Source organism: Dioscorea cayenensis, chromosome 1 (assembly GCF_009730915.1).
Source record: "Dioscorea cayenensis subsp. rotundata cultivar TDr96_F1 chromosome 1, TDr96_F1_v2_PseudoChromosome.rev07_lg8_w22 25.fasta, whole genome shotgun sequence".
In the NCBI taxonomy this organism is placed as follows: Eukaryota; Viridiplantae; Streptophyta; class Magnoliopsida; order Dioscoreales; family Dioscoreaceae; genus Dioscorea; species Dioscorea cayenensis.
Window position 1 is genome coordinate 30,409,837 of NC_052471.1, and position 21,431 is coordinate 30,431,267.

The window sequence follows — 21,431 nt, forward strand, 5'->3', positions numbered from 1 at the left end:
TGATGCCAATGGTCTCGACTGGCTCTCCAACCTTTATAGGGAGATTCCTGTTAGGGCTTAACGGTGGGGGGTGGTCATTGGGGCTTAGCCATTATGGTGATCGGGAAGGGAAGACATCAGGAAAAGGTAGGGAAAGGGGGAAAAGATAAAGTAAAAGCTAAATCGGGGGTGGCGGGGTGGCGGGGTGGCTGGCAGCTAGGGCTCGGGAGTTTTATGTTCGGGAAGAGGAAAGGATGAAGAAAAGGGAGGGGACGGGAAAAAGCGATGATGACGTGGCGACCCAATTGTGCCACGTGTACAAGTTGATGACTTGGACATGACCCGACTTGGATCACAGGGTGTCCACATCATATTTCCGGCTTCACGTCACTCACTTATAACGGAATCCCCGATTGCTCCCACGGAGAAACAAAAATTAAAAATATTGTGCTCATTTTGATACAAATTGAAAGTTAGTGCTCAAACTGAAAACAAGGCAAAGTTCGGTACTCACCCAAAAAAATTACCCTAAATTCAGTTAGCTTGTATGTTTCACATGTTAGTCATGGCATTTTAGGAATAGCACCTCTTGTTCTCTATTAATATTATAACTGAGTAATGGAAGCCATCTTGTGACTAAACTTAGAAATAATTATTTGCTTTGGCAAAGGTTTAATGATGGTGTAGACTTTTACTACGGAGCATATGTGCAATACACAGAGACAATTTGATTATACTGTTGAGTAGCTTGCCAAACAGAATCTCTAACAGTTAACGCCCTTAATGGCTATGAAAGTGACCTGCTTGCATGGACTTCAATTCATGACAACAACATATATATCACACTACATTACAAACCATCTTAATCCTTCACTAATGAACAGAAGCATGCAGGCATACAGTCTTACATATATGAGAACATACACTTCGGAGAGACATAAGCTATTACAGAAGCAAAAGCAACATACAAAACAAGGTGAAGAAGCTCCACACCAGTCAAACTCCTCCTTCCAAGACAACTTCCTAGCTTCACAGGCAGGCCAAAGCAACCATCAGATGAACCACACCCCCCTCTTCATCCCTTACTCATTAAAATCTCAATCTTCTCGCACTATCACGAAATCTTCGTACGCGCGATTGGCACTCCTGCACCTTACACCTACTCGTACCTTGGGATGGGTTGTATCCTCAACCAATGCTTCTTGTGATTGGCGTTCCCCCGATATGCCAACATGGCCTTCCTCTGACTTGTCAACAGAACCAGTTTTCACCCCCACTTTGTAAGGGAATGTTACAATATGCTTAGCAGTAAAGTTCTATGAGTTAAGTTATGTTGCCCTTTAAGTATGGATCTGAATGAAATCCTGAAATAATACTATTTATGGAGATTTCAGTTTTTCCTTGAGAACTGTGAATGGGAGAAGCAGAATTTTTGGGAATTTTCATGGAAATGGATAGAAATACGGTTGTCTGTTTCTTAAATTATGGTATCATGGCTAACCATGTTGCCGTCCTTGACCTAGAGGTCCCTCTGAGAAAAATGGGACAAAGTCACTAAAGTATTTTATTTTAATAGTTTACTAATCAAAGATTGTTTAAATAACTAGCATTGATTTCCTTTGCTTGAATTGATTGCTCTTTAACAGGAGTAACATAAGAAATAGTAATGAAACTAAATGCAAAAGTACTAGCGCATCAGATTGCTTTAAAAACATCATTCTCACAAGAAGTTTTGGCAAGGTAACACAATCAGCTTATGCAAGCTTATTACATGAGGTGATTACTAACTACATTTATGAGTTCTTTAGAATGCGATGTAGATGGGACTTGTGACAGTGTGCTTGTCTGACACCCATGATAACTCTCCTTGTTCAATAACCCCAGAGCCTGGATGAGAACCTTTCATAGTGAATGTGATAATGTAGGTAATTTGTTGTTCAACTCTGGTGAAGCTAAGGCTGTATTGAGATAGGTCAATTTTCACATTTGGTGGTTCTACGATCTTGGCACTGTAGATTTCCCTAGCATCACCTACGTTTGTTACTGTTCTACTGACAGTGATCCTTGCTAATCTTGATTTCATCGGTATGCCTATTGAGGGATAATTGAGTTGCTCACCAGAAATGGATCTAGTACATTGGGTGTTATTAATCTGGGTGAATTTTTGGACTGTTTGGCTATTATTAAAAAAAATTCCGCAAAGATAGGCGATATAATCATTTGGTTCAATGTTGTAGAGGAGACCTGGATCCATGGCATTTGTTGCATTGACTTGCCCTGCTCCCCGTTGGAGAATGTTAGCACTGCTGTTCAAAGTTGCTTCATCAAAGATTGGTTTTCCATCTAAGTCGAATGTGTTCGCCGTGGTGATGAGTGCTGATTGGATCCCTGATGTTGACCATTGACGCTTGTTGTCATTCTTTAACTTGCTCATGATAAGAGCCACAATTCCAGAAACATGAGGTGTGGCCATGGATGTGCCACTCAAGAAATTGAACGTCTTTGTTGTTAGACCAGATGGAAAAGGCCCAACTTCTACTGGCCATGCAGATAGAATATTCACTCCAGGTGCAGTGACATCTGGCTTAACAATGTTTCCATTATACCTAGCAGGGCCTCTCGATGAGAAGTAGGCTAACGCGGGAGCTGGGCGAGCGCCAAATATGGTTCCACCAAAGGTGATCTTTGCTGTTGGTGAAGAGCTGTTAGCAAAATAAGCTTTAATTTCAATGGCGTCTTTATCACTCACATGTGATACAGGGAGATGGTGAGCTTCTGAAGATGTCGTAAATCCTAAGACATTAAAGTTCATAAGGATCATGCCTGCGCCCCCAGCATTCCTGACGAAATCACCTTTATCAATGCTCTTTATATTTCCAATATAGCACATCACAATTTTTCCCCGAACATTGATGCCATTTAATGAATTGTTCTTGCAAAACTGTTGGTCCGCTTGTCCATTGCTGCCTGGAAAAACAAGAGGAAGAAACTTATTAGTGACTGTGTTAGGTTGATAGGCAGTTTCCCCATGGAATTGCTTTCCATTCCCAAGCGTCACAGTTGCTCTTATTCTTCGATCTGTACTGGTTGCACCGACAACCATATCCCACGGAGCAGCATGACTTAGTGTCCTCGGGTTTGGGCCGTTGTTGCCAGCCGCTGTACAGGGAAAGATCCCCTTTTGCATTGCCGAGTATGTGGCAACAGCAACAGAGTCCCCTTCGAAGGAAGTGGGCAAGGAATTCTTTGGTAACCCAAAGGACATTTGAAGGATATGCACCCCATCTTGCATAGCTTTGTCAATGCCTGCTATGATACCACTTTTTTCGCAACCTATATCACCCCAACACACCTTATACACTGATATAAATGCTCTTGGAGCCATCCCTGCAGCTCTTCCACGAGCTTGGCCGAGGACCTCCGCATTATCGACAAAGTTGCCCGCTGCAATGCCAGCCACATGCGTTCCATGACCTTGGTCTATGTCAGTTGGTGGATTAGTCGTATTACCTTGTTTGAAAGATTGTGCCCCAATAACTTTACCATTACAAGACGGCCTTGGAAGGTAACAACTTATGTTCCTCCATCCTCTTGGGCGTGGTGGCATTCCTGTATCTTCAAAAGATGGATGGGGCAAGTGAATTCCGGTATCCAACACTCCTATGACAATTCCCTCGCCGTAAAAGGAGTTACTTGTGGACCAAGCACCAAATAATGTGCTTAAGTTTAGAAACTCATGAGTATAGGTTGTTTGGAGCTCGAGCCGCTGGCTTGGCTCAGCACCCAAAAATCCATCCATATTTTCCATGGCTCTCACTTCTGCAGGAGTTAATCTTGCTGCAAACCCGCTAATTGCTTCTTTATATGAGTAAAGCAATCGTGGCTCGCCTGTGTCTAGAGTAGTATTGGGTAGAAAGGACATGTGCCAATTCTCTAAATCCTCGGCGCTCAAGAAATTTGAACCCTCTGGCTTTAGTACATGAACAATGTAGATTTGGATTTGGCTAGTATTTTCTCCATAGTCATTGACTATGGGTAGTAGCTGGCCATGAACCAAGAAACCCAAGTTAAAAGAGATAAAAAGGAGAAGAACCGAGAAAGAAGTGAACCCACACTTGAACTCTCCCATTTGAGTGGTGATTTGAAATAACTAATGAAAGAGATCAAACAGCCAAGATGGGTATGTCTTGCAGTGGCTCATGTTATCCTGATATCCCAATTTATAGACAATCCTTCCGTCATTTAAGATGCCACATTGCTGCGCGCATTGTTATTATTTGATAAAGGCATATGCATCTCATCTAAATTATGATAAATTATTTTCTTGTAGTATAGGATACCACATTGGATTCAGACGGGGAATACAATTGGAGATGAAGGATTTCGTTGATAATTTTGAACTTCAGAGCATGTTCAGCCTTTGGATGCTATGAAACCCATACTATCTTACTATCATTCTGCAATGCAAGGCGTATGCTGTCCTCCTCTCCGTGATTATGTCTCTTTTGATAGAGTATTCGATTCCCATTAAAGAGTGTTTTTTTAAAATTGAATTATTCATACTGAAGGTCTCAGCTCACTAGACTAACGTATAGTTTAAGGGATTATGTCCACAATATGGAGAAGTTTAAGGATGATGTGTATGAGCCCTTTTTATGCATTGATTACATTCACTTATATTAATGATACAATCTAATAAGCATATGATCTAGTTGACAAGTACTACTCTTGTTTGAGGCTGATGTACTTTGTACTTACTTTACAGCAAGCACAATATTGAAGTAATTGGATCATGAGCATCTTGTGTGCTGTGGAATATTACTGACATCATATATTATCCATCTAACCTGAAAAAAGTTTTCTTTTGTTTTTTGTTTTTTTTTTGAAAAAATGATTAAAGAATGATTATGTTTCATAGGGGATAAGAGTTTGGGATAAAAAAATTATTTTCAAATTTAAATAATAATAATAATAATAATAACTTTTTACTATTATTAATATTTTTCAAATTAATTAAAAAAATATATATTTATTTAAATAATTCAATTCCTTTCGCAAAAACCTAAAAATTGTTAGAAGATTTTGATTCGGTATTGATAGAATAGTGTTTATTCTCTAACCAAACAATACTACCTACTTAAATTTAAAATATTTTATAAAATTTATTTATTTATTTATATACTTTTATATTCAATTAATCAATTTATATTATAAAAAAATACTTGTAATTTTTTTTAAAATATTTATTTATGTATGTTTTCAAAATATTTAATTTGATCTTTTTATTTGTGAAGAACATAATATTTGAGATACAGATGTTTTTAATGTATAAGTGACGACATGCTTGTTGATGTCGGCCCCATCCCATATATTTTTTAATTATATATATTATTATTATTATTATATATATGACATGTTGATGTGGGGCCGATTTGGAAGACCGTCAAGTGTATTTTTTTAATTATATATATGTATTAAGTTGATGACATGTCAATTAAAAGCGTTCTGGGACAATCAAACGAGAGAAAAAAAAATCATTTTATAATGAAGCTCTCTGTTTTATTTTATTTTTTTTCTAAACATTTTATGTTGTTTGAAAGAATATTTTTGTTATATAATAATTGAAAAAACAAAAGAGAAAAAATAATAACAATAGAATAGAAAAAAATTGTCAAAAAGCTCATGACTTGTTAACCATTGGATAGCCCAATGGTAGCACACAATAGTGCTAAGAGAGTGGGCAAGGGTTCGAATCTTTCCCATAGCGCAGTACTGTACCTATGTTGTTCATGTACTGTATATTCGGCTTAAATATTGTTTATTAGTACTATTTACAATCTGGGTGTGAGTTCACTATAAGAGAAATAGTAGTTTTATTCCTCTAAGGTTGCAGGCATGGGGATTTTATTAGGAGGTTCGAAAACCATCGTAACTGATGCACATCCGTACCTACCTATCCTTTGATAATCCCTCAAATGGGAGTGCTTGTTGCCTATTCGTTAAAAAAATGTTAATGTCTGTCACAACAATCGTCACCTTTTCACTGTCACTATAGATATATTATGACGATATGCACATTGTTGTTGCCAAATGCTAAACTTTACGTGCGACATATGCAAACGTCACATTATAGCTATGTCAATTATTTTTGTCACAAAATAAATTATGAAGTGTCAAAAAAAAATCATGGATTGTCAAAAATATGCTATTTGATTAATCAATTAGTAAATAATTATCTTTTTTATTTATTCAATAATTATCTTTTTTTATTTATTCATTAGTTATCAAATATTTAATTATTGCCATTTATTTAGTATTCACATTGTGTTACTCTCTATATTCTAGATTTGTTATCTTTTTCATTTATTTTTTTTATCAATTTATATATTCACTCTTTCGTTCCTTCTTTTACTTATTTAGGGATCGTTTGACATTATTTTTTGTTTTTTTATTTTTATTTTTTTTGGGCTTTTTTTTTTGCTTTGTTATCGATTTTTTGAAAACAAAAGCGTATTTGGATACACTAATTGTTTGTGTATTTTAAAAAAATTAAAATAAAAACACATTTAATTAGCGTAAAATTTTACCAGAATTGAAGGTAAGATATTAAAATAATACAAATAAGAGATATGCTAGTAAGATGATGTGCAAAGCTTCCAAAAGATAATATTTGGTTTGCAGGGGATAACATTAGTAGAATTCTCAAATAATAAAATAAAATAAATAACATAGAAAGAGCTCTCCATTTCTTCCCTTTCTGAATCATTATGAGCAGGAGAGGGCACCAATTCCATTCACTGTTAGAGAGTCAATTTCTAATGATAGTTCATGTTCCATTCACTGACAGTATCTTTCTCTTGTTACTATTTTTAATTTTTTACCTTTTGTTTTACTAGTTTATCATTCTTAATTAAAAGAATGATCGTCTCATTCTTAATCATCTTGTTGCATATCCTTTTTACCAAAGCTGATGAAGATGATTTTGGCGTTGGAGCAAAAGAGTATGTATATGTGAGCGTATAACAGCACAACGGGAGGAAGAGTCTAACCATTGTACAATAATTGGAAAAAGAGTTCAGCTACAACAAAATACTAAAGGATCTCAAGAAAGATTTCTCTTATCAATGTTTTGGTTATGTATGAACATGTTTTTAGATATGATGAAAGATTGAACTTATTTGCTTTGAATACTATTGAGCTTGTTTCTTTATTATGAATAAATATTTTGTTTATTATATAGAGTTTGTGAAGTGGTATTGATTACATAGGGAAATGAAGCAACGGAAAATTAAATAATAAAAAAAAAGAAAAATACTATCATAGATGAAATTTCATGGGTAATAAATATTATTAAAAATGGAATTCCATTGGTAATAAAAACTTTCAGGGATGTAATTTAATTAGTGATAAAAATTTTCAGTGACGGAATTCTATTGGTGATATAGACTATTAGAGACGGAATTCCGTTGGTAATAAACATCTTCAGTGACGGAATTCCGTTGGTAATAAACACTTTCAGTGACGGACTTCCATTGGTAATAAACACTTTCAGTGACGGAATTCCGTTGGTAACGAAAACTTTCAACGACGGAAAATTCCGTTGGTGATACTTCAAACATCACTAATGGAATTATTTTTACCAACGGAATAGTATTAGCCACTTCGTTTTTAGCAACAGAAATTTCGACGGAATTTTCTGTCAGTGAAAGTTATCACCCACGGAATTTGATCTTTTAGTGACAAAAATTTCCGTCCCTGATGCCCCTGTTTTCTTGTAGTGAAATTATTATGTCACTTTTTTTTTATCATTTTTTTCAGATCCATATTTTTTATATTTTTTTATAAATTTTTTTTTTTCATATTAGTTTACCTGATTGTATTATTAAATAAAATTAATAACATAGACTAGTATTCAATGGGTAAAAAATATCTCATAAAATTTGCACCATTTGAAACTAAAAAAATTTATATATGTTGATAATCTTTCAATAACTTAGTTGCAATTTTATCTCTAACATGAACCATTTATTGTAGCTTTCTTTGGGTTAATGGCATAACCTGAAGGAAGATGTAGGGTTTGGGTGCTGACTCAAATAATTAGAAAACAATTTTGGGAATTCACCTTAAAAATTTGTAATATATATATATATATATATTCATATTGGACCCATCTGATTTGTAAAAAAAATTAAAAGGGAGGAGGGGTAATATAAAAACGTACTCATAAATTTTTTTTTGGAAGATCAAGTAGAAACTGATCAATAGCTCAAAGAATAGATTTTTACAAATATTTTTTTGGAATTTTTTTATATATATTATATCTCATTTTATAAAAATTAGGGTTCAAACAATAATTGTCACAAATATTTTCTAAAAACATAACTCTTATATTGTATAAATCAATTTGTAAAATATCAAGGCCAAATAATAATTTTTTTTTTATAAAAATTGATATTTTTTTAAAAAATAAAAATTAAAAACTAAATGGAGAGAGAGAGAGAGAGAGAGAGAGAGAGAGAGGAGTTGAAGAGAAGCAGTTTCATGGTGAGGAGGAATTTTGAAAATGTTTTAAAAAATGTTGTTTCTTGATGAGACATGAGAATTATTGCTAAAATTTTTTAAAATAAAACCATTGCTCCAAATTTTTTTTTATTAGTTTTGTTTCCAAAACATAGAATTGGGAAAAAATGAATTGGGAACAATGCCAAACAACCCATTAGTTGTTCATTATTTATCTAATTATTATTTATTTGTTCAATTCCATTATTTTATGGCGGCTAGCTACCATTTTGTTTACTAATTTATCGAAAAATAATTATTTATTTTTATCTAAAGTGGGATTGTGAGATTAATTTGTGCTTGTATGAGTACTTGGAAAACATTTTGACAACTTTGGACTTCAGTTGCACATTTTATTTTGGCATTTGAATAACTAGCATCCAAATTAACTTACATAACCTTGATAGTGGGGGTTAAACATTGGCTTTGTCGACATAAATTTCTAGAAAAAGAAAATGGAGTTTCACACCGGTCCATCGGTGAAATAATAATGACTTACAAAATTCTGGCTTTGGTCATCAAAGATAAATAAATGACCTCTAATATTTTATTTCGGGTCACAAAGAATAAATCAATGGCATTTGATAAGTATAGTGAAATTGGAGACATATACTCTTAGTTGGTAATTCATATATTTTTGCACTACATTTCAAAATATGGTATTTCTTTGGTTATAGTATTTTTGAGTAATGGTGTACTTTGAAACCATTTTTCTTTTGATTTAATTGATTACGTATTTTGTTAAGTTTCGGTAAATCCATGTTGAGTCTTGATTATTTTTTATATTTAAAATTATGTTTCTTAAATCTTGTTAATCCCAAGTATTTCTCTCAATGGATTATTGTCATGGCGCTCCCGATCGCACCAACGATCCACCGTGCTGAGCTTGTCACGCCACCAAGGCGACAAGCCAGCCTACCGAGTACCTAGGATAAAAACCACCCAAGAAACAAGCAACCAAGGATGCCTATCAAGTAAACAAGGCATACAAGCATACAAGCATCATCAAAGACATCATAGGAAACCAAGTATAAGAGAGAAAATCATGAAACTCTCTAATGAATGAGAAGGAATACAACCATGGCTAAGACACAACCAAGAGCTTATCCAACCTCCCCTCTCTAAGGGATTGAGAGCCTTTATATAGGGAAATCCAAGGATAGGATAAGATTACCATGATCTTGATCAAAGGGTGAGATGAAGTCAACTTGTCCCATCAAAACAAACACATTGCTACAGTGCCGAAAAACACAACACTGTTCCCTGTATTGCACCTGGATCGCGCTACAGTGCCGCCCAACGACACTGTTCATCCAGCAACCATCTCTCGGTAGCGTCCTTAGCCGATGCGCCCTCCAGCCTTGGTAGCGTCACGCGCCAGCCCGGTCATACTGATATCTCTCGGTACCAGCCAGCTATCAAAAAAGCATCTCGGTAACGGCCGAGTGTCCCTCTCGGTAACTCGCATCCGTCATGGCACGCACATACGTGCCCTCTCGGTCAAGTGCCTACGTTCACGGTCATGAGCAAGCACGATATCGTCTTGGCAACATGGTCCGGCGGGCTAATGCACCCACTCTCGGTCATAACACTCGGCCATGCGTCCATGCGCGCTGCCCGGTCCACGCGGCTGTGTGCCCGTGCGCATCTGCCTGACTCGGCACCACTCGATCAGGCCATACTGGCTCGCCCTGTTGCACTCCCGCGACCAACGCAAAGTTCCATCCTGCATGATATAAGCATCATATCAGATGGAGACCGTATGTAAGGGCACCAACCCTTACAATTATTTACTAGACTAGTAAGTTCATAAAAGGGTTTTTTACTTGCATACCCCTGTAAAATCATGAATTTGCTCAAATACCCTCATAAAAATGTATTTGCTTATATACCCCTACAAATCAATTATATTTGCTTATTTGGCCCTATGGTTAAGTTGACTCTTAATGGTGTTAAATCATGGGAAAATTGCTTATAAACCCCTCAAAAGTTCTATAATTGCATATTTACCCTTAGAAAAAACATAATTGTATATATACCCTGAAAAATATAGGTAATTGCGGATATGCCCATACTGTTATATTTCATTAATAGAAGTTAATCAAACTTTATTAACTATAGTTATAACTTGGATTAAGATATACAAAAAGTCTAAAATAACCCTTGTACACTTTATTTTATAATAAAAAAACTTTTCAAGGGTATATATGCAAAGAGTATAATGGTCATTTTATATAATTGTTGTTTGTTAACGGATGATTTTTTAACTAATTTGAACCCCAGGGGTATATACACAATTATATGTATTATTCATGGGTGTGTATGCAATTATTTTCTATTCAAGGGTAAATATGTAATTTCAAAATTATTCAGGGGTACACTTGCAAAACACCCTTAAATCAATGGATGGAATAAGGGTAAATTACCAAAATGGGTTTGCTTATATACAAATTTAAATTTTTTTTTCTTATTTTGTAGACATTACTCATTCCATTCAACAAATGACCATTATGGGTTTGTTAATATATCCATCAATTATATTTGCTTATATCCCCCTGTTATATTTTTAAAATTATAGATAACTAATGTAATTTTTTTATATACGCTTTAATTATTTTTAAAAATTATTAAAAATCATGAATTTTTGAGTGATTCGATAGTGTGGTGGAGGATCCGATTAGTGCAGCATTCATTGGTGTTTGGCCCGCTGACGATGAACACAATTGGGAGTTTCTCCGAGTAAGCTCTAGCGACGGTATTGATCACGCTAAGACTTCTGACGGTAAAGGTAACAGCACATGCGTAGAAGCCACAGAGTCGGGAGTAGCTGGCGTTGAGATGGTCCAGCAGGGTTAGGTTGAAATCTCCGGGGATGGTGTAGACGTCTCAGACGCTGATTTGAAAGAGCCAGTGAGTGAGATGGTGTGGCTTAAAGGGATTGGTGAGAAGGTAACCTCAAAAGATGGCGATTGAGTGGTTGAGATGTTTGGGAATTTTTCTCAGATGGCTTAGGTTGGATGATGTTAAGGGTAATTGGGTAATTTTGTTAAGTAATGTTAAGTGGGAACTATGGTTAATTTTATAAACCCTAACGGTGGCTAATGGTAACTAACGACAGGGATATATAAGTAAAAAAGTTAGTTTTATGGGGATATGCAAGCAAATAGTATTTTTATGGGGGTATTTAAGTAATTTCATGGCTTTGCAAGGGTATGCAAACAATTTTCCCTTCATAAAATTGTTTCAAATCTTTTCCAGATCAAAAGTAGTAGACCGATGTGGGCTTAGTAAGCCATTAGTAGATGATATTTTTCTTTGTTGTAGTATTTGAGTTGTTGTATTTGTCTTGTTTGGACCCCGTATTTCTATTTTTGGTTTTCATGTATCCCTGGACTATGTTGTACTCCTTGAAATTTGTAATTTTATAATGTTAAGTCTATTGACATGGATTGGCATTATATGACAAGCCAAGTAGTGACATGGCATGTGATGACCCACCAAAGGAAGAGATGACTAGGATAATGACGTGGCGAAATATTAATGAAGCTTCAAGGGATATGAAGATCAAGGTGGAGATTTTATTCCTCTCAAGAAAGTCATGTGATGTTAAACTATTTTTGGAAAGTGCATCAAGTCTAAAGAATCTCTTTAAGAAAGGCAAGTTTTATTTAAAGAATGTTTATCTATCCTTGGTAAGATTCGGGATGATAAATCATATCTTTGATAAGAGCTCCTTTTTATAAAGATTTATTTTAAAGAGGGAGAGGAATATTCTATCATTAACAAGAAGAGAAGATCATGGAGATTGTGTGGAACTTAGTAAGAGCTATTTGAAGACACAAATTAAAGAAGGCACGAACATGTTTAGTTTAGTGTGAAAGTATTTAAAGACACTAACTAAATAAGGTAAGATCAAACCATGGAGATTATCAAGACCATATTTAGCAACACAATTTGAAGGAAGATCCAAGAGCTATCTATGGGCGGAACTATTCAAGGAGGCTAATCATGTGTGGAGATTGTTTAAAGATTGCAAGAGATATGATTAGAGATTTGAAGATCCAAGCATGGATAATTGAAGATCATGCTTGAAGATATTGAGGGCTAAACTTGGATGAAGATGAGATCAAGTTTAGTAACAATATTTCCATGAGCCAAACGAAGATCATTTGGGAAGACCAAACTTGGGCCAAGTTTGGAAAGAAGATCGGGAGATCTTCGGTGACTATCTTTGGTGAGATGGTTGCGTGTGCCTTGGTAGACACATCCCTCAGGAGAGGGAGACCTATTGAAGTGATGAGAGAAAGGAAGAAGCTATAGGCAGGAGGAGCTCGGGTTGAGTCAACTACTATGAGGCAGACTGAAGGAACCGGGAGGTTGAAGGTCACAGATTCAGGTGCAACTGGCTAGAACTCAGTCTTGTTCAATAAGGTGGCCCATGTTGCAACTGGGTGTTGCAACATCTAACTTTGGAAGGTGTTCAAGTTAGGAAGCCGCAGAGAATTCTAAAAGAGGAAGGTTTAGACGTCGGTGCGTCTATATAAGAGATCCTTCTTGAAGATTTAGGATGAGGCAACAAGTGAGAGACTCTTAGGTGAGAGTTGAGTGAGTGGCCATCGGGCAATCTAGAGAGGATATTGTTTGTGTTGAGAGAGTGTTGTACTCCTTGTTATTAAATCTCTTTTAGTGGATTATTTCTTCGGGTCTGGCCTCCCAGATGTTGGCAAGGTTGTGCCGAACTGGGTTACCAATTTTCTTGTCTTCTTACTCTTGTTTGATTGTGTGTATGTGTGTTCAAACCTTGAGTGAGTTTTTGAGTGACATTAGCACATCACACCCCCACCGGAACCATCATATAACTAAGTTGGTTTGTTATATTTTCTACCCTAAGTCAAGTTCTAAGGCCTTGGAGGCCTATTAGGTTTTCCAACTTGTGGATCTATGGCCATGATAGATAAAACAATCGTAGTCATCTACAGAACGCAAGTGTACGTGCTAATGAAGTAATAAAGTGTGCTAAGAAGTAAGGTATCGGTCCACAAGGAATTAGAGCATACTAGTACTAAATCTAAGTCTGACAATTAACCTAATAAGAAAAAGTGAAGAGTACATGAACTAAAAATAAGAATAAAAATTACCCAAAGAAAACATGGCTAAACAAGCATAAAAAGGGATGTCTGGGCATAGATTTCCTCTAGGTTGTTAGGTCCTGGACAATGGTTATATAAGTTCTTTATAGTCTAATTGAATGAGATAGCTGCTAAAATATGTTACCCTCTTTCTTAAGATGAGTACTAACTAGTCCCATACAGCTCTAATATAGATAACTATATGACTACAATACACTCTATGAACCTTTTCCTAGAATAAGCAACCCTTTTAAAAAATAAACAATTCTCCTCTAAAGTAATTATCCCCAATCCCATATAGAGTAAAATCAGAATCTCTCCCTAAAATTACTTCCTACAATTTCAGCGTGAATGGAATTACTTGTTAATTCACTCGGGAGGATTATGGGAGGATAACTCTTAACTCCAAAGTATACTATCTCTAGGTGAACTAATAATCCCCTTGAATTGCGGCTTACCTATGCTAGATGAGGCTTTTAACTCATAACAGAAGGCCATCAAACATGGATTCACGGCTCTTATTATAATAAAATCCAAGATAATAGATATATGCAATTGAATTTAATAATGAAAGATTGCAATTAATAAATCAATGTAAAAACATTCAAGATCCACAACCAAAGTCAACAAATTATAAATTCTAGAGTTCATCTATCCCTAAACACCTACAAATTAGTTCTCCATTGAAGGAGAACAATCAAACAATTCACAAAAAAACAATAGACATGATTGAAATCATACAAGAAACCCCATTATATTCTTGCCCATTGAGATGCCTATGAACTCCCTTCCTATCTTCCACAAACGCCACCAAGGGTGCTCCTTGATGGATCCAATAGTATACTAGAAGGTAGGTTAGTCTCTCCTCCTCTATGGATTGCTCTAGAAAAACTAGAGATGTTTTTCCTCTTTTTCCCTAAGCTTGGCCATCAAAAGATACCTTAAAAACCATCATTAGAATATTTTATACCTAATCACTTATGTTCTTCTTACGGGTATAAGAATGAGGCCGTATGGAGTTGAAGATGATGAGTCGCATGTGTTATGGGGGTATCTTATGATCGTAAGCCCACTGTAAGGTCTTCTGTCTCATTGTTGCTGTCCAACTTATGGTCGTAAGTGTTGGACTATAAACTTCTCTAGGTGCCACTTGCGACCTCCCTTAGAGGCATATGTTGTTCCTTGTAAGTTCCTCTGAATAACTTTTATAGTTTGGCTTATGGATATAAGTGTTTCCCACAAATCCCTCTGTTTGATTCTTGTCTGCTCCTTACAGGTATAAGCAACTCTATTCAAGATTATTTAGTGTGTGTATGTGTTGCAATTCTCTAGTTCATTTATTTTAAACTAGAGAATTGCAACACATACACACACTAAATAATCTTGAATAGAGTTGCTTATACCTGTAAGGAGGAGACAAGAATCAAACAGAGGTACTTGTGGGGAACACTTATGAACTAGAAGACTTGTATAACAAAAATTTACAAATTTAATTTTTTTTCTCCAAGGTGGTAGATTCACACAGATCCTAAGGTAGCTTTTTCTGTCAGGGCCCCATAGAGTGGCTTTCATACTTAAAAAGGAGAGCTCTTTCCATCTCGTCTTTAGGCGACAGTAGCTTTCACTCACCTAAAGAGGTAGCTCTTTCTCTCATTAGGGCATACATAGTATTTGACTTGTAGAGAGTAGCTTCACATATCTAATAGGTGTAGCTCTTTCTGTCTTTACTATTTCCTTTTGCAAACAGTTCTTTTCACAATTGAAAATTTTTTCTCAATTATTCCACTTGAGTTTAATGATAACTCAAACTAAACAAAGTCATCAAAAGTCTAAGTTGCTACAATAGAGAAGTTGTAAACAAAAAGAACCCAAAATATAAACATTCTAGAGTATGTCTACCCCTATACTATGAAACCCCCACTAATCATTCAAATACACTCTGATAGGTTAACAACTTGGCCTGCAAAGAGTTAAAGTAATCCTAACTCCCTTCCCCACAGTTAAAATCATACATTATGCTCAATATGTGTAAAAAGACCATAAACATAACAACAATGCAAAAATATGGGAGGTAGAATGAAGACGAGTACTTCCACAGTTTAGAATTGAATGGACAAAATCCTTGAATAGGCATAGTGCATTCACTATTTTGTCAAAGTGGTAGGGTTGCACCCAATGTCATGCCCCGAACTCGGCTTGCCGGGCCCAGTGTGCAGACAAACGGCTATAGACCCACAGGGCGTGAACTCAGTAGACCTGCTAGGCCTTAGAAACTGATTCAGGATAGGCAAAACTATAATGAACCAACTGAGTTACAAGATTATAGACTCTACAGAGCACATAATACGAGGATACAAGAAGTCTAAAATACAAAATATAGAGGGACACAGGGACAGACAATGACAAGAATTCAAATTTTACAACAAAACAAGACAACATCTACAAACTGTCTTTCAAGGTCCACACCGGTCTACCACTCGTAATCTGAAAAGGATTTAAAACAAATCCATGAGCTCACTAGCCCAATAAGTAATCCAGAAATTGATTTAAAACAATAGAGTTTATAAATCTTGATTTCAAATATTAAGGATAAGTTTAAACATAGTTTAAACAAATACAAAATAAATAATTCAACAGAGGTATAGTTCTCAAGTAATACCACTATTCCAGAATAATGTAATCAAAAGAATACCATATTTTAAAGTTGTAAATCAGAAATATAGAAAAATTTCTAAATATGAACATAAGTCTCCAAACCATAGTTAGACTAAACCAGAAATGACAGAAGTGTGTTTTCAAATATACCGGATTTTCTAAGTATATATGTTTTTCAAATATTTTCAAATATGTCATTCACCAAAAATTGAAAACCAGAAATGCGATATCAAAAATACAGAAGCTTCAAGGCAGGAAATATTCTTTTTCCAGAAATGCGGTCACGGTGTGAAACAGCTCTCATTTTTCCAGAATGAGCGATATGTAACAGACACAGTGCGAAATGCAAGGCACCGCACTGTCAGAGTTTAATAGTTTCTGAGTATATATGTTTTGGTCTCCAAATGAGCAATATGCAACAGATAAGGTGAGAAACTGCAGTCTCATTTTTCCAGAATTTTTTGTCAACAAGGTCAGGGTTTAACGCCCCACTGACAGGGTTCCATATCGCTCATTTGGAGACCAATACATTCAGATACAAAATATTTGCAGAGTACAAGTTCAGAAATTTCTAAATTCCTCAAGTTTATATATACTCCGAAATAATAATAAATATCAAGATCTCACTTTAGGGAAAATAAATAGATAACCATAAATGAAATATAAAAATTTAATCACATAAAATATTTAAAATTATCCAAAACACCAGCTCCTTCAAAACTAAATTAATTGATTATATAAATAAATAAATAAAAATGGAAATAACTAAGTCAATCCAAATGATAGAAGAATTATCAACCCACGCCTGCAAATAAATGAATTTTAAAAATGTTGAAGTAATCATTTGAATGCAATCACACACTAAGTATAAATAATAAATCAATAATTAACCAAGTTAAAATGAGTAGCAATCATTTAATTAACACCACACCAAGGTAGATTTACTAAGTCAAAAACTAAATAAAAACAATTAATTAAGGAAAATATCTCAAAATACATATTCAAAATAAAATTTCAATATTAACAAAAATAACATATATTCGAAATAAAATAACAAAATACTAGATAATTATTTTATCGAATAAAATAATTTCTCAAATATTGAAAATACGGAGTTATCGGTGGATTACTTACCTGGTATTAGCTTAAGTCCAAATCATGAGATTTAAGGCCACTCCCTAAAATGATCCTAAAACCCAACGATTTACCATAGTTAAAACAAAATCACTCTAATCTCAAGTATAAACACTTATCAAGTATTACCCTAAGCATTCTCTAGAGAGCAACCGAAAATATAAAAATAAAATAAAATAAAAACAGAATAAATGACAATAATTGTCTTGCAAGCACTCATGCAGGAATTTAAAACACACCCTAAAATCTTAAATAATTAACATGATTAAAATTAAAGTGATCCAATGCTTAACCTCCACTCATTTGACATTTGCCTTGAACTAATACTTTTACCTTGATGAGAACATCTCCACCATCCAAATCCAAACAAATACCACCACAAAAACTTCCCTCATTGCTTTCAACTTTACAAAACCACTCCACCAACATAACAAATGTAGAACCAGAATTAACAGAATATATATATATATATATACCTACACATGAAATCATACACAAAATGCATGGCTTATAGCATGCTGGTTCTATCCTCATATAAGGTCCAAAAATCTCCACCAAGCTTGGTAAGTAAGAATCGTGCAACTTATCACTCTTTAAACTAATACAAAGGTCAAACCTATCTTAAAAAAGGATGGTTAAGAACAAGCCCTTGAGCTAACACTAAGCTTCAAGGATTTCACCAACAATTTGAGCTATGAACTAAGAGACAACAAACATGAACACCTCCGAATTTAGCCATCAACATTCCAAGGTTTCTAAATAATAAGAACTAACATGCTATTCAACAAATTATGGCAAGCTAAACAAAGGATAGAGAAGAAAAGTCATGGTTTTAGTGACCAACAACACTTCTAAAAGAATTTAACCAAGCATGGCTAGGTGCTTACCACGATAACCAGAAAAAAAGAGAGGTGAAAAGAGAACCCAGTTGAAAATCCAAACTTCAAAATCCTCCCAGCTAGCAACCTTCCTCATAAGACAAAGGAATGAAGAAGAAGCAATTGGAGAAGATGGAGAAAAAGGAAAACATTGGAATTAAAGGCTGGACCCAATGGAAGACATGGATGTGATGGAGCCAGAAATTTCTTCGGGAATTCATCACCTCATCTAAACAATAAAAGCATAGAGACAAAGGAGATGGAATTAAGTGCAAATCAAGAGCTTAGGATCCTAAGCATGCTTTAGTGTTGGGCGGGGTCCACACCCAAGGTCAAGACAAGACCAAGTGAGTATCCCTTTTAAGTTGAGAGTGTTGGGTATTGTATCAACTTGTCCTATGAAGCCAAGGAAGATCATACGGTCAATAAAATAAAGTAAGAAAAAAAATCCATTAAACATCCAAAAATAGAGTACAAAACTACTAAGGCCAACCATTGCTATAAAAGATGAATACAAGTATTAAAGATATAAAAAGTACAAATAAAATGCTAAAAAAAGAGAAATCTATGGCTTAGCATCATCGAAGGTGGGTGTGGAGTTGGTCGACAAGTGTGGTATCATCGGTGGAGTGAAAGTAGGAGGAGGAAGGACCAAACAAGCTAAAATATCTAGAGCACGGCTAGGTTGACGTTGATCCATACTTGGGACTCCATGATCATGCATTAGTTTACCCTAATCACCTGATGTTAAGCCGACAGTGCTTCTATATGTGTCTCCATCACCTGGAGGCGTGATCTGCTTCGAGAAGACATGATTGGGCTAGAAGCACTAGGGCGGCGGTGGTTGATGAGATCAGCCAGTCACCATTACTAGACTTGTCCTCTAACTCCTCCCCAAATCCATCCTCACCCTGAAATGGAGGAAACTCTATAGTGTTAGGGGTGAGGATGTATTTGGATCCCGTACGCAGGACCATCCCCATAAGGCACAAAATGCCTATCTTGTGGGTGTCATTCCGCCCACAACCTCCCGTCCCTTGAGCTAGTCCACTAGTCCTATCCCCCTAACCAACCTTGGATTGTAGGGACCGGTGAAGATTGCACTGATGTGTAGATGATGGTCCTGTTGTGCAATGAAGTTTGGCAACATGTAGCCTATGTGTATGGGACAAATGCTATGCAGGAAGAGAAGCTCCTGCCATCCCACCACACATCTAATATCAGCTCATCCTGCAAAAGAATGAGCTATCACTGCTTAGAATTACCTAAGAGCTGGATGGATGAAGAATGAGGCCTTCATGGGACATGGCTCATAGTCACAACCCCTGCTTAAAAACCTCAAGCTACAATCGGGCTACTCCAAGTAAAAAATTGACCAATAGTTGCTCATACAAAGGGTTGCTGGTACAGTTCATATCATACAACACCATTAGTAGAGTGACCTCTATGTAGCTCTAGCTCTGGGGCTCTCCAAACAACTGGGAGCAAAAGACACGGCCCTATTGAATCCCATTAGTCCATGGTCTACCACGAAAGTGTTGACGGTATCCAAAGTGGTATCTCAGTATGTCGGCTCCTCAACCTAGAACAAGTAGTTCTATTTGTCAGTCTGTGTTATCCCTCGTACCTCCTTTTCCAATTCCAATTTATAAGGGATTACCAGTCCATCATGTGGGACTGACCAAACTACTTCCTATTTAAGTGGTCATACTGCTCTCAGAAGTGTAGGGTGAAAAAATAGGTTCCGAGGGTACTGTGGGTGTAGAAGGACCTGTGGTTTCCTATCTCAAGGTCGAAGCCTTGGTTCTTGCCCTCTTGGATGGGTCAATGGTAGTCCTCTTTGCTCGAGTCATCCTGTAGAAGAAAAAATTATGAAAAAAATTAGCTCAAAAAAATACAAATTTCTCTTGATTTCATACGCCTTATGGTCTATTTATGAGCCGACTCATGGCTGTAATAGTTGAGGATCCTACCTTTACATTAGTCTTTATGGTGGTAAGAATTTAGCTCAGGCTATAAGGAAATCTCTTGTACATTGAAGCTCAAAAATCATATATTCATTTGATCTAAACTAGATTAATAACTTCGAAAACATGAGAGACAACATTTTATCACATCAAATTAGAATTTTATCATGAAAATCAAGAGAAGTGCTGTACGTTGAAGAAAGAGGTGAAAAGTCGACTCGATTTAAAGCTTCTAAAGTGGTCCCAACCCATTCTGAAATGCTCAAAAGTAGGAATAGGGAACAAGGGGAAAAATAGTGGAGAAAAATCAAAATGGTGACCCATAGATTACTGGTGGCACCTTAAACCTGAACTGCTTACGGGTGGCTTATGGGCATAAGTTGCGAGCGTACGATTCTCTATTTGCCTTTTACGAGGTACTTTTGTAATCCCTCCTAGTAAGGGTTTTATTTCCTTTACAACATAGGTTATGACCAAAAGAGGGTTTTGATTATGGTACGTAAGGTTCTTTATACACCCCTTGTGGTCAACCTTACGGGTGTAAGTACACCGTAAGGTACCTAGGTCATAAGCATTGGGTTACATGCCGTAAGGGATATAGTGAAGTGGGTTGTAAGGTAGCCTATAAGGTGCCTACTAAAATTTCTCTTTGAGATTACAACTGTAAGGGTCTTTTGGTCTACCTATAATGCTCTTTAGATAACCCTTACCACTCACCTTATAAGCGTAAGCCACCCATCAGATACCTCATAAATTTACTACTCAGGATTTACAGACCGTATATGTGCTCATAAGGCTCTCTAAATTCCCTTTGTGGGGTGGTTTACGGCATAAGGTTGGTAGTAACCTTCTCTGTTAACCTATTACAGCCTAGCTTATGGGCGTAAGTTGCCTATAAGATGTACTAGAAAATGAGCAGAGTCTCCCATGTTCCTACATAAATGTTCAAATTACATAATATGACCTGGGGAGCATAAAATGAGCACTTGAACTTAACTAAGCATGTTGTTACTAAAGCATGGACACAAGAAACTGATAAATATTTGTTGTAACATGTTTGAAATGAGCATGTTGCATGTTAGGGACATGATTTTTATCAGTTTATGGGCTCATCTAGGTTGTAATTGTTT

The 21,431-nt window shown here is 35.9% G+C and overlaps 1 protein-coding gene across 1 annotated transcript; it reads right to left on the reverse strand.

Moving 5' to 3' along the window:
- Positions 1 to 1,783: 1,783 nt before the first annotated feature.
- LOC120258853 (subtilisin-like protease 4) lies at positions 1,784 to 19,311 on the reverse strand. The gene is made up of 4 exons (XM_039266305.1): positions 19,118 to 19,311; positions 18,344 to 18,422; positions 17,790 to 17,873; positions 1,784 to 4,021 (listed from the first exon to the last, which is right to left on the reverse strand). Exons 1-4 carry the CDS (start codon positions 19,309 to 19,311, stop codon positions 1,784 to 1,786), a joined length of 2,595 nt encoding a protein of 864 aa, XP_039122239.1.
- Between the last annotated feature and the right edge of the window lie 2,120 nt (positions 19,312 to 21,431).

Bases quoted from the DNA above. Each gene is read 5' to 3' on its own strand.
- LOC120258853 (XM_039266305.1), bottom strand. From the start codon at position 19,311: ATGGTCCTGCGTACGGGATCCAAATACATCCTCACCCCTAACACTATA. The intron at 18,423-19,117 runs GTGATGGAGACA...CTTATGAGGAAG, and splicing joins GAAGCAGATCACGCCTCCAG to GTTGCTAGCTGGGAGGATTT. The intron at 4,022-17,789 runs GTAAAAGTATTA...GTTCATGGCCAG, and splicing joins GTGGAGATGTTCTCATCAAG to CTACTACCCATAGTCAATGA.